At 38.9% G+C, this 13,872-nt stretch overlaps 1 protein-coding gene across 1 annotated transcript in view; it reads left to right on the plus strand.

Annotated features, from left to right (window-relative positions):
• Positions 1–5,748: 5,748 nt before the first annotated feature.
• Positions 5,749–13,872, plus strand: part of LOC142279935 (alpha-mannosidase 2-like) — a gene marked incomplete at its 3' end in the record, with an annotated part of 29,180 nt that continues 21,056 nt past the window's right edge. Inside the window, exons 1-4 of the mRNA XM_075332719.1 lie at positions 5,749–5,812; positions 8,407–8,593; positions 8,714–8,891; positions 10,567–10,769. Of these exons, the coding sequence (XP_075188834.1) occupies positions 5,749–5,812; positions 8,407–8,593; positions 8,714–8,891; positions 10,567–10,769 (632 nt within the window). The remainder of the gene's footprint in view (positions 5,813–8,406; positions 8,594–8,713; positions 8,892–10,566; positions 10,770–13,872) is intronic.

Raw genomic sequence — 13,872 nt, forward strand, 5'->3', positions numbered from 1 at the left:
TCAAATTGACTGCCTCTGCCTCATTACAGTGAATTTTCCATTGAGAATTTTGTCTGAATCACGTTTTTCAGAGATTTACACGGAATTCCCAGTGTAAGCGCTCAGTGTAGAGTGCAGGATACATATGAGCCGCCCATATTGCGATCTTTGGGAGGAAGAATGAACAAAACAACAGTAATTGAAGAATTTACTTTATATTTTACGCCGTTCTCCTTGCGGTATATGTGATAAGGTGGTTTTATTTCTCAGGTGTGTATGATTACAATTCTACCAGATGTATATCCTTTAGGTTTGGCTACTATCGCACTAAATGGTTTTTTTTCTTCAAAATAAAGGTTTTTTGCATCACTGAATTTTGAAGGCTATAGTTTTTTTGCTTTGCTCTTTTTCTGCCAACGGTCATGTGAGAGCTTTTTTTTTTTTTTTTGTGGGATGATTTGTATTTCTTTGTACCATTTTGGGCCACACCATTTTTTTTGGATCATTTTCTATTCCGCTTTTTGTGAGACACAATCAAGAAAAAACAGGAATTGTTTTTTTTTTTTTAATTTTACGTAAGTCACAGTGTCCTAAAAAGGACAAGACAGCTTTATTCTTTGGGTCAGTACGATTACAGCAATACCACTTTTTTATATAGATTTTTTTAGATATATTTTGAAGCTTTTACACTATATAAACTAAACTATTTTATAGAAAGGAAAAGTTTTTCTTTCTCTCTATTCTGAGAGCTCGAACTTTATTTGTTATGACGTTTAATATTACGTTTTCAGTGGTACCATTTTTATTTATATATGACTTTTTTGATTGTTTTTTTTTCCCATTTTTTTGTCAGCTGTGTGTATATGTATGTGTATATATATGTATGTATGTGTATTTATATGTATGTGTATTTATATGTATGTGTATTTATATGTATGTGTATACAGTGCCTACAAGTAGTATTCGACCCCCTGCAGATTTAGCAGGTTTACACATTCGGAATTAACTTGGCATTGTGACATTTGAACTGTAGATCAGCCTGGAAGTGTGAAATGCACTGCAGCAAAAAAAATTTTATTTCTTTTTTTATTTTTTTTTTTTTAAATTGTGAAAAGTTTATTCAGAGGGTCAATTATTATTCAACCCCTCAAACCACAATAATTCTGTTTGGTTCCCTTAAAGTATTAAGAAGTATTTCAGGCACAAAGAACAATGAGCTTCACATGTTTGGATTAATTATCTCTTTTTCCAGCCTTTTCTGACTAATTAAGACCCTCCCCAAACTTGTGAACAGCACTCATACTTGGTCAACATGGGAAAGACAAAGGAGCATTCCAAGGCCATCAGAGACAAGATCGTGGAGGGTCACAAGGCTGGCAAGGGGTACAAAACCCTTTCCAAGGAGTTGGGCCTACCTGTCTCCACTGTTGGGAGCATCATCCGGAAGTGGAAGGCTTATGGAACTACTGTTAGCCTTCCACGGCCAGGACAGCCTTTGAAAGTTTCCACCCGTGCCAAGGCCAGGCTTGTCGGAAGAGTCAAGGCTAACCCAAGGACAACAAGGAAGGAGCTCCGAGAAGATCTCATGGCAGTGGGGACATTGGTTTCAGTCAATACCATAAGTAACGTACTCCACCGCAATGGTCTCCGTTCCAGACGAGCCCGTAAGGTACCTTTACTTTCAAAGTGTCATGTCAAGGCTCGTTTACAGTTTGCTCATGATCACTTGGAGGACTCTGAGACAGACTGGTTCAAGGTTCTCTGGTCTGATGAGACCAAGATCGAGATCTTTGGTGCCAACCACACACGTGACGTTTGGAGACTGGATGGCACTGCATACGACCCCAAGAATACCATCCCTACAGTCAAGCATGGTGGTGGCAGCATCATGCTGTGGGGCTGTTTCTCAGCCAAGGGGCCTGGCCATCTGGTCCGCATCCATGGGAAGATGGATAGCACGGCCTACCTGGAGATTTTGGCCAAGAACCTCCGCTCCTCCATCAAGGATCTTAAGATGGGTCGTCATTTCATCTTCCAACAAGACAACGACCCAAAGCACACAGCCAAGAAAACAAAGGCCTGGTTCAAGAGGGAAAAAATCAAGGTGTTGCAGTGGCCTAGTCAGTCTCCTGACCTTAACCCAATTGAAAACTTGTGGAAGGAGCTCAAGATTAAAGTCCACATGAGACACCCAAAGAACCTAGATAACTTGGAGAAGACCTGCATGGAGGAGTGGGCCAAGATAACTCCAGAGACCTGTGCCGGCCTGATCAGGTCTTATAAAAGACGATTATTAGCTGTAATTGCAAACAAGGGTTATTCCACAAAATATTAAACCTAGGGGTTGAATAATAATTGACCCACACTTTTATGTTGAAAATTTATTAAAATTTAACTGAGCAACATAACTTGTTGGTTTGTAAGATTTATGCATCTGTTAATAAATCCTGCTCTTGTTTGAAGTTTGCAGGCTCTAACTTATTTGCATCTTATCAAACCTGCTAAATCTGCAGGGGGTTGAATACTACTTGTAGGCACTGTATATATGTATTTTTATTTATATGTATGTGTATATATATATGTATGTGTGTATATATGTGTATGTGTATATATATATGTATATGTGTATGTGTATATATATATGTATATGTGTATATATCTATATATATGTATATGTGTGTATATATATATATGTATATGTGTGTGTATATATATATATGTATATGTGTGTGTATATGTATGTGTGTGTATATATATATATGTATATGTGTGTGTATATGTATATGTGTGTATGTATGTATATATATATGTATATATGTGTATGTATGTATATATATATATATATATATATATATATATATATATATATATATATATGTATGTGTATATATATATATATATATATATATATATATATATATATATATATATATATATATATATATATATATTAATATATATATATATATATATATATATATATATTAATATATAAAAAAACATTTTTTTGGATATATATATGCACGGTGTTCACTGAAGGGGGTTAACTAGTGTCAGTTTTATAGATCGGGTTGTTATAGACACGACAATACCAAATTTGTGTACTTTATTTTTATTTTTTTTACACACACATAACTAGTTATTGGAATTTTTTTATACGTTTGAATCAAGCCGCATACAAGGTTATCCTGAAAAAAAGTTGTTTCCCTCTGCTCAGGCAATGTTCCCCAACTCTTAGGACTGGTTTTTCGAGCAGAACAATGCGTCATGCCACACAGCTAGGTCACTCAATGTGTGAATGAAGGACCACCACATCAAAACCCTGTCATGGCCAGCCCAATCTCCAGACCTGAACCTCATTGAAAACCTCTGGAATGTAATCAAAAGGAAGATGGATAGTCACAAGCTATCAAACAAAGAAGAACTGCTTACATTTTTGCACCAGGAGTGGCATAAGGTTACCCAAAAGCAGTGTGAAAGACTGGTGGAAAGCATGCCAAGACGCATGAAAGCTGTGATTAAAAATCATGGTTATTCCACAAAATATTGATTTCTGAACTCTTCCTGAATTATAACATTAGTATTGTTGTTAATAAATTATTATGAACTTGTTTTCTTTATATTATTTGAGGTCTAAAAGCAATGCATTTTTTTGTTATTTTGACCTTTTCTTATTTTCAGAAATTAAATACAAAATGTATTGCTTGGAAATTCCTAGACATGTTGTCAGTAGTTTATAGAATAAAATAACAATTTACATTTTCCTCAAAAATATACCTATAAAGAGAAAAATCAGAAAAACTGAAAATTTGGAAGTAATCTCTTAATTTTTGCCAGCGCTGTATATGTGTCCCTGCTATGTACTGTGTAATGGCTGTGTCTGACCATACAGGGACATGGTCTGATCATATCACATCTCCTGGGCAGGGGAGAAAGTAAAATAAAGTGTATAAACATTACAGAACTTTATCTCAAGTTATTCTTTCTTTGAAGTAAGGCACTTTTTTTTGAACACAGGCAGGGAAATACTTAACCTCACAAAAAGAATCAACTGTGACCCCATAATCTTTTGTGCACATGTGCTACGTTCAGACCATGTCCCTGTACTGGCAGACACAGCACATATCAGGGACATATTTATAAGATTATCTCAGCACAGGAACGTTTTTTTAAAAAACCCATCCAATTGTGGAATTTATTATTCAAAGATTTATTGATTAAAATCAACTTTAAATTGAACTTTGTTTGTGGTAAACCCCTTTTAATTTATATGGAGAAGTAAAGCGAGCTATTGTAGCTGTCGGCTTGGCGAGCGCTCTACTCACAACTTCCGTATCTTGGATGGTTTCACACATTTGTGTGTTTTTGCAGAGATTCTCTGCAGGTCTCCAGACCCAAACACAGCAGCTTCAGGCATATTGTTGAGATTGGGTCAGGAGACTTATTGCCAAGCCTGTGCATTCCTTAATGTGTACAGTATGTACTGAAGTATGTAGGTAGGACTGGGTGTTTCTTATCCTTTTAACTGAAGTGAAATTGTTTTGTTTTTTTTTAGCTTAGAGCCACATCTGAAGTTTAAGATGTGGTCTCATCGAACAGGAGGGCACTGCTCACCACCTTCCCTGGTTGCTAAGGGAAATGCACTCCTGCTTAAAAGGAATCTGTCAGCAGGTTTTTGCTGTGTAACCTGAGGACAGCAGGAGATAGGGGTTAAAACACAGAATTCAGCTATGGGTCACTTATCATACTGTGTTCTGTAATTTACTTTACTTTACACTAGTTGATTGCCACTGCAGTGATTAGCTGCCACTCAAGCCTGTGTGTGACCATGCCCCCTACTATGATAAGCAGCTCACTGTCAATAGACGTTGTACAAAATAGAACCTGGTGTGGGCGAGGATAGCATTCTCAGCACTGCTTCATACTACATCTGTTTGAGGCAACTTTTCCTCAGCTGCATCATAGTAGCGCAGTGGCTCTGGAGCTGGCTGGGGCCAGGAACTGACAATGCACTCCTTAGAGCTTGAAAGCTTCAAAGCAATGCTTACAAGCTCTATTGGAAAGAATACTGACCAAGTTCAGTCACTTTTGCTAGACTTTGGGGTGGCTGATAACCTAAGCAACGAGTAGTAAGCAAACTAAAAAAGAAAATTCAAGTAAGAAGGTTTTTAAGGTGCCTTTTTTAACACAACAATTTAACCCACTTAAGATGATGAGATTAACCCTTTAATTGGCGGTGTTGGGTGATATTTAGTAGCGATGAGCAGAAATCTCAGATAACCGGGACTGGCGGATCTAACCGGATAAAAAAAAAAAAAAAATCCGGCTCCTGTCCGAAAGTGATTACAAATATCTGGCCAGACACCGGTCCGCATGCAACTCTGTGGGGTCCAGATTCTGGTGTATAAAAATGGTGGCAAATGGGATAGGGAAATTGGAGCAAGCGCTTCATACTTACCGAGCCTCTGGTGCGGCTTTAACTACTCCTGCAGCCACTCATTCCTTTTTCAGGGTCGCTCATTATTGCTAATCCCTATGCACTGCTTTCCCTTCCCACAGACAGTCCTGGTGTTTGAGACACTGATCTGGAAGTGAAAAGAAATAAACACAAACACCGAAAAAATGCTTTATTTGAAATAAAATACAAAAAAAACCACCCTCTTTTCACCCCTTTAACTCCCAAAATACTCAGGTCCGACATAATCCACACAAGGACCCACGACTATTCCAGCTCTGCTGCATCTGAAGTCACAGCAAGCACCATAGAACATGACCATCTGCTGTGAGCTTGAAGCAGAGAATGAGCCACGATATGAGCTGGGACATCACTCAGGTTAGTTGCGGTCACAGCTGGAGGTTCCCACGGTCCTTCATCTTTGATCACAGGTAACTTGACCTCACCTCAGGTGAGACCTGCAACTCTTGGCAGAAAACCACTGTTATTTATTTTATTTTTGCCAAGAGATGTAGATTTGGAGCTAAAATTTGTACACCATATTCCTGCACCCAATCTAGAACTCCTGATAAAAATTCACATCATACCGCGTGCGGTTTTGATTAATTTGTTTTGCCAGTAGGTGTAGATTGGGTGCATGAATATGGTGTAAAAATGTCAAAACCAAATTTGCATTTCTTGGCCCAAAAATGCAAAACAAAAACAAAAAAAAGGTTTTGATGTAGATTCTGTACAGTTTTGCAACCAATCACAGATGCCAGGACTGCTGGTGGGCGGGAGAAGCAGTGCATATGGATTGGCAATAATGAGCAGCCCCGGAACAAAGTGAGAAAGCCGGAAAGAGTTATGTCTGCGCCGGAAACTCAAGTATGAAGCACTTGCTTCATCCCTATTTTCTTTTATCTTTGCTTTATTTAATTACCCAGGTTGCCGGATCTGGAGCATTACCCGGAATTCCCTGAGAATTCTGGGCCCGTGTGCGGCACTCGAGTACACTTGAAACCGCGAGGATCCGGACTTTCACAGTCCAGGACCACCCATGACTAGTACTAGTACATGAATAAAAACAAATGTGTTTAACTGTTAAGAATATTATAGAGGTATTCTGAATAATAAATCCTTTAAAACCTATTTACTGGGCTGGGAAAAATGTGGCCAAAAGATTTAATATTCTTTCCATCCCACAACTTCTTTGCTTCTCTACCGCGGCTAACCTGCCACCAGGACATACACATTACAGGTCCCTACTGAGACTTTTCACATCACTGAATTCTGCTCTACTTAATGTTGAATTATAAAATAACATTTCACCTTTGTCAGGGCTTCAAAGGGAGTGTTCAGTTTTGTCCATATTTTTATCCTCTGACAAGTGATAAAGAAATGTCAGGAGATTGCTTCTGTGGAGATCCGCAATAGTTTGAGATGCAATGTATGTGCCTCGCAGGCTTATAGTGTGGAGAGTTCTGTTTCTCTAAGCTTTGCTGTTGGACTGATCTTATGACCATTTACTCACCTTTCATTACGATAAAACAGAAAAATTTGCAAAAATGGAAGGTTAACTTTAGAGAAATTTGAAACAAACCTATCTGTGTAAGGCATATTCAGGGATTCCCATATGTAGTTCATAATTAATCTAAAGACCCCCCTATATATTCTATCCGTCACACTATCCGCACCGTGACTTCATTCTGCAGCATGTGACAGGGATTTTGATCAGTCCATTAAACGCGCACTCAGACATCAGTTTTTCCACATACAAATGCTATCCTTGTTTCTTTTTTTTTTTATGGACAACACTCGTGACCGTCTATGGTGCTGTTCACATGTCAGATTTATTTCTGAGTGCAAAATCACAGACGTGTCTATTGACCCAAATGTAGAATCAAAATCGACAACGCAAGTTTGTGAAAAAAAAAAATCTGACCGCACTTGGATGCCATCTGTTTGCTCTTTCTCACTGACTCATAGGTGAAAGTGGAAAAACTTCTTTTTTTTGTTCCCTCATTGGTGACAAAATTTTTTTTTACAAATCTCTGATGAAAATCACCAATGAAACTCTGTCCATTTTTCTCATATAAAGAGCTGACGTCTAAATTGCCTTGTATTTTACTACTGTAAAAACTGTGGTCTTGCAGGGTGGAATCTGCACAGCAGCTCTGCCACGTATGAATTTGGCCTAAGCCTAGTGCATATTTATCACTCCAGCTCATTGAGAAATCAAGTACAGTATCGGGCATAATTGGAAGAGCTGTAATTTCACTCGCCGTTATTGTGTGTGTATAAAGCCCCCTTCACACGTCAATGATTCCGGTACGTATGACGCAGTTTTCATATATACTGGAATCACGGACATACGCAGATCCATTAAAATCAATGTGACTGCACACACATCAGTGTTTTCACAAAGACCATGTGTCCACATGGAGCACCCGCTTGTTCATGTGTTCCTCACTGAGACGAGTCAGTCTTTCTCCAGCAGCACTGTTGTCATGTGGGCCACACACTGATGTGATCCGTGTGACACGTACCGGAGAAAACAAGTGTCTGAAATTAAAATAATTTTCTATACTCACCTGTCACATCGGTGCGGTTTCGGCACTGCTATCACTTGCTTCAGGGTTCACTCATTGCACATTCATTGCAGTGCAGACCCGGAAGCAGAAGCACCATGGACACCAGCTCCGAGGACAGGTGAGTAAAAAGTTCCTCATCTCCGTGTCCTATCACAGATATTGTTTGTGCTCTAGTATCCATTGTAAAAACTAGAATATTTCATAATTTTCCATTTTATAATTACTTCTAATGTATTTGTCTACATAAACTCTGGGCTGCTGTACAATATAGTATTAGGGGTCAATACAGTGTTGAAGTAGCAGGGTACCAGGAGTGTGTTTCAGATACGTTCTGCTATTGTTTCATCATGTAATGCTTTTGTTACGCTGCTTTTATTTATTCATGTATTTTAATTCTAGATTTGGGAGGTAGCACCGACATTTTGTGCCACATGATGCCTTTCTACAGCTATGATATTCCTCATACGTGTGGTCCAGACCCAAAGATCTGCTGCCAGTTTGATTTTAAGCGTCTGCCTGGAGGTAGAATCAATTGTCCTTGGAGAGTGCCGCCCGAGCCTATTCACGAGGGCAATATAGAGCACAGGTATTACTAGATTACTTTTACGTTGTATCTGTATTTTTACATGTCGTATATTTGTATGCTCCTATCTTTTTTGCTGTGTTCCCAAGTATTTATCCATGTTTTTCCTGGATTTCATTGCAGAGCCTGGATGCTTTTAGATCAGTACAGAAAGAAGTCAAAGCTCTACCGCTCTAAAGTGCTCTTAGTCCCACTGGGTGATGATTTTCGCTACAGTGACAGCTCCGAGTGGGATCAGCAATACCAGAACTATCAAAAGCTGTTTGATTACATGAACTCTCACCCTGAGCTCCGTGTTAAGGTTGGTTTTTAGAATTTCAGATTCAAATCCTGGATTTCCTAGAGGACTGATGGCAATTTTCCCTTTAAATTTAATAGCATCCAGTGTGTCTTCATGCTCACTTAAGAACAGATTGAGAATATATTTTCTCTGCTCCACTGCCTACTGCATTTCCTAACGGAATTCTAGTAGATTGAAACCTGCATCACAATATGTGTTCTATTTCGGCATGAGTGCTGGATAATCAGTGCAGTGTACAGGGTTTCCTTAGGTTATAATTTCTTTTTGCCTAGCGGAGCTTTACTTACTGACCCCTGCTCTAGTGTTGGCTCCCTGCTGCTGCTCCAGGGGTTTACAGGCTTTGTCAGTGATTTCAGGACTGTAGCGCACATGACTAAAGGTGAGCAAACCTTTGGAGATTTGGTTCACTGGCAGCAAACAGAACATCCACTGGTCCGAACTTGGCCCGAGGAGGTTCGGAATCGCTGATCGGCAGTTTGTCTCCGCCCACATACAGTACAACCAGACATAAGTAGGTCACTTTCAAGGGAGGCTGGGTAAGCTTTTTCATATTTTTATTTTTTTTTACATCTGATCACGCTGTTACCCCCATTGTGCACCGTTCAAACACTGCAAATGGCTCGCACAGGGCTGAGCACCAAGTGTACCTGAACACAGCACAGAGCTGCTCGCGCAATTAAATTTACACATAAAGCATCCAAACTCCGAACCCAAGCTTTGTTTTTTTAAGTTGGTGTTCGGTTCGAAACCAAACCTCGGGTTCTCTCATCTGTACACATGACCGCTGCTGCCAATCACTGTGATTATCGGCTTCGGTCATCTAGATCTGCTGAGCTGCAGCGGTCTTGTGACTGTTATGTCACTGCCATAGATTGTGAGATCAAAAAAGTCCAAAAAGACCAGGAGCAGCAGAAAAGGTCAGTAAGTAAAACTTTATTCTTACTAACTCCAATAGGCTGTAAAAGTTGTCAATGGAGAACCCTTTTAGGCCACATGCACACGTTCAGTATTTTGGTGATACCTCCGTATTTGAAAGCCAAAACCATGAGTGGGTAAAAAAATGCAGAAGTAGTGCACGTGTTTCTATTATACTTTTCCTCTGACAGTTGCACCCCTAGTTTGGTTTAGGCTTCTTTCACACTGCGTTCCTCTCCCCGTTCAGTGGTTCTGTTGGGGCTTCCAAGCTTCACTTGGCCTTAGGTGATAACATCTGGGGCAAGTAGTCCCAGTCTCATGCACAGTGCTACAATCTATGTTTGCCAGGAGAAATGCCAGTCTATATATCATGTATACTGTGCAGGACCATGAAGACCATTCTGACAGTTACATAAAGTGATTCTTCAGCTCCTGCACCTCTCTCTGACTTTAACATCTAAGGACTTGCTTTACCTAGATTAGTTATCTGCTTTTTTTTTTTTTATATTCATTATTTTTGGTCCTATAGTTGGAGCTCACTGTTTACAGTGTTACTCAACTTTTTTATTTTATATATTCCTTATATGCATTTCATATAGACTGGGAAAAGTGTCCACGTGTCAGAATTAATTATACCTGTATTTATTTGTATTTATTATTATGCCTATAATATATATATAAAATATATATAGCTGCCTAAAAAATTACAACTTTTTGTAATAGTTTTTTCAATGTCTTATATATATTTAACCTTTTTTAGGCAAAGTTTGGTACCCTGTCAGATTTTTTTAAAGCTCTGAGAAGAACGACCAGTATTGATGAGTCCAGCAGCCCATCCTTCTTCCCAGTTTTAAATGGCGATTTCTTCACATACGCAGACAGGGATGATCACTATTGGAGCGGGTATTTTACCTCACGGCCTTTCTATAAACGCATAGAACGAGTCATGGAGTCTCATTTAAGGCAAGTCTCCAATTATTCAGTCTATTCATATATTTTGCTGTATATGTATCCTGATTTGGAGGGTTGTGAAACATCATGTTTGTTTTTCATGTATTTTCAGTTCTGAAAATGTGCCAAATTTATCATTTTATAATAATGTTGGGAAAAATTATCTGTTCAATAAATCCACATGAGTATTTTCTGCCAGTAAAATCCACGTCAGATTGTGGGTTTATTCTATGGCTTTTTTCTTACATCCGACATTTATGGTCTGCGATGTCTAAACCGGCTGCTGAACTGCACTGCATCTTACGCACATACAAGACTGTTGTGTTCCCGTCAGCAGAGTCACGAATGAACCACGACTTCTGCATGGGTGAACGGTTTTAAAGGGTGGTTCCCATTTCCAAGATCCTAATCCAATATGTAGTAGTTGTAATAATAGCAAATACCTTCAATTAGAAATGTAGCATAGTTCTCCTGATATAACCATGTCTCTTACCTCATGTGCAGGGCACTGCACCTTAGGCATCTATGGTTACATCCACTCATAGGATATGTGCCCACAGTGGGGGTTTTTTCAGCACAAAAAAAGCTTTTTTTTTCATGCTTTTTTTTCATGCTTGTTTCATGCTGCTTTTCATGCTTCTTCTTATGTATTGAGATAGGGGAAAAAGCTGCAACAATTCACTTCTTTTTTCAGCAACAAATAAAGCAAGGAAAAAAAGCACTGTGGGCACAGCACATCACAATTCTCATAGACTTTCCTGGGATGTAATTCCTTGCTTTTTATCGGTTAAAAACAAGCAAGGAAAAAAGCATGAAAAAAGCCCTGTGGGCACAAGGCCATATAGTGGCAGTTAGTTGTTCGTGGTCATAACCATGTATACCTAAGCTGCAATGCCGTGCACATGAGGTAAGAGACATGTCTATATCAGAAGGACTATACTACATTTCTATTTGGAGGTATTTGCTAATATTGTAACACCTACTGCATATTGGGGTAGGATCTTGGAGATGGAAATACCCCTTTAAGTGTTAAAGTATTGAAAGCAAACACTTATCAGCTATATCAGAAGCCCAAACCAACTGTAATACTTGAGAACATAGCAGAATGCATGCTTTTGCTTATAGCAGTCTGTACTCTGCTTGTGGCATTGCAAATAATATACCTGTATATAAAAAAGCAGCAATGCTAAAAATTCTACTTTTAAAGGGGGGAATTTCAATTATGATGGTATGACATTTCATATGGTGACATTGGAAAGAATAACTACAACGTGCAATTTTTGGCTTTCCACATACTTGTACATATGGATGCCTGCATGAATGAGCAGAGTGTTTGGGGTGCAATGAATGCAGAATTTCCATTGTCCCCTGAATTGTGTGCTCGTGTAAGAAGCGGTGAGATAACGGCTGAAGTGAGAAGCAAAATAAGAACTCGTTAGGACCCAGTGAACATCTAGACACCGAAATTAGTGTACAGTGTATTAAAAAACGCAAATTGCCTTTGGGGACCTAGACATAACCTATAATAACCACATGACACCTTTTCCCCAGGTAGAACTGTGCATTAGTTGCATGGATGCTCATGGATATACAGTACTTTGGCTGTATATCGGTTGGTACTACTTCTAATTGGCACAATGCAGAGCTTTTTCTTTTATTACTTTGTTTAATATAAAAATGACAATGACAATGTTTTTATTCGCCATAAGAGTGTAATTAATATGAACAATCAAGGCTTTTATATTGCCTGTGACTTTTCCAGCATGAATACAACTCTATAATTGGGAATGCAATAAAGTAGCTGCACTAAAATTTACTTATTACTTGTTTGTTTTTTAATGTTACATTCAATTAGGGAATCCTGTAAGTGCAATTAAAGCACCGTGATTATAGCCCGGCTTCATTGTAATTTTGATTGAAATAATACCTTACTATAAAAAAAGCCTTAAATAAGGGAAAGTATTATATTCCCCATTTGCCTCTATGAATAATGCACTGGAAGAACAAAGCTCATAAATGCCTTCTTAAGCAGCCTTAATATGTCTTGTCACAACTGTCACAGCCTTGGATAATTCTCAAGGACATTACATTAGTATTCAAAAAGAGGCAACTATGGTGAGGTTTTAGTAAAGCATGTTACCTTCAAGTGTTCTTCATTGTCTTTAACTGTTTAAACACACACTGCTGTTTTTGAACTTGCTTTAGTTGTGGATTTATTTATAAAAGGGGTTATTTGGGATTTCAACCAAATCTTAACAATCGACAAAGTGATAACATATAAAATATATCCAATCTCCTACTTTCCAATGTGGACACTTTGAGTTTAGTTGTCCTTCAGTGGTGACATTGCATCGATCCACATGACCACTGCAGCAAATCACTCAACATTCTCAAGCGTTAAATGCCATTATCCCTGCCTAGTCCATTGGCGTGTTCTCAGCAGTGATACTTACATTTACCATAGTCGTGGGAGGAATTTGAAAAGTGAGCAATGGCTCTTATTATAGATGGGAGAATCGATACCTAGGGCTCTGGTCCATTGGCCGGGGCAGTAGTCTGTGAGTGCAGGACAGGAGATCTGCAAATTTTCTTAACTCTCAACATTCCCGGATCGCCTTTTCATTAGTCAGAGCTGGTGCGACATCATCATTGTGGCAGGACGCACGTAGAAGTGGACACCGTGTGATCTACACCAGCGCTACTTTCACTCACAAGCTGAGCAGATCATCTACACTGCACACTGATGAAGGTCTATGTTAGACCGAAACGTCTGTGCTGTATCTGATCAAGCTTACTGAAAATACCAGTTTATATTTGAGTGCCGAGTATTTGCTCTTTGCTGCATACGGGACTGCATCCTACTTGAGCACCTACGCACAGAAGTGCCGTGTACATAGAAGTCATGGCAGTCTAGATAATCAGAGGAGGCCAGAATGCCGGGAGGTAAGGAAATTCACAGGCTTCCTATCTAGAGGTCAGGGTGTACTTCCCTGGTTGATGGATTGAAGTCCTGCATCTCGATTCTCCCATCTCTAGTTCTGAGGTTCTATTTCATGATGTTGCCTTCTTAAGGGACATTTTTCTTTTTTTTAGTTAGCAGACACTCGCTCTAAAT

Source organism: Anomaloglossus baeobatrachus, unplaced genomic scaffold (genome assembly GCF_048569485.1).
Source record: "Anomaloglossus baeobatrachus isolate aAnoBae1 unplaced genomic scaffold, aAnoBae1.hap1 Scaffold_4453, whole genome shotgun sequence".
Lineage (NCBI taxonomy): Eukaryota > Metazoa > Chordata > Amphibia > Anura > Aromobatidae > Anomaloglossus > Anomaloglossus baeobatrachus.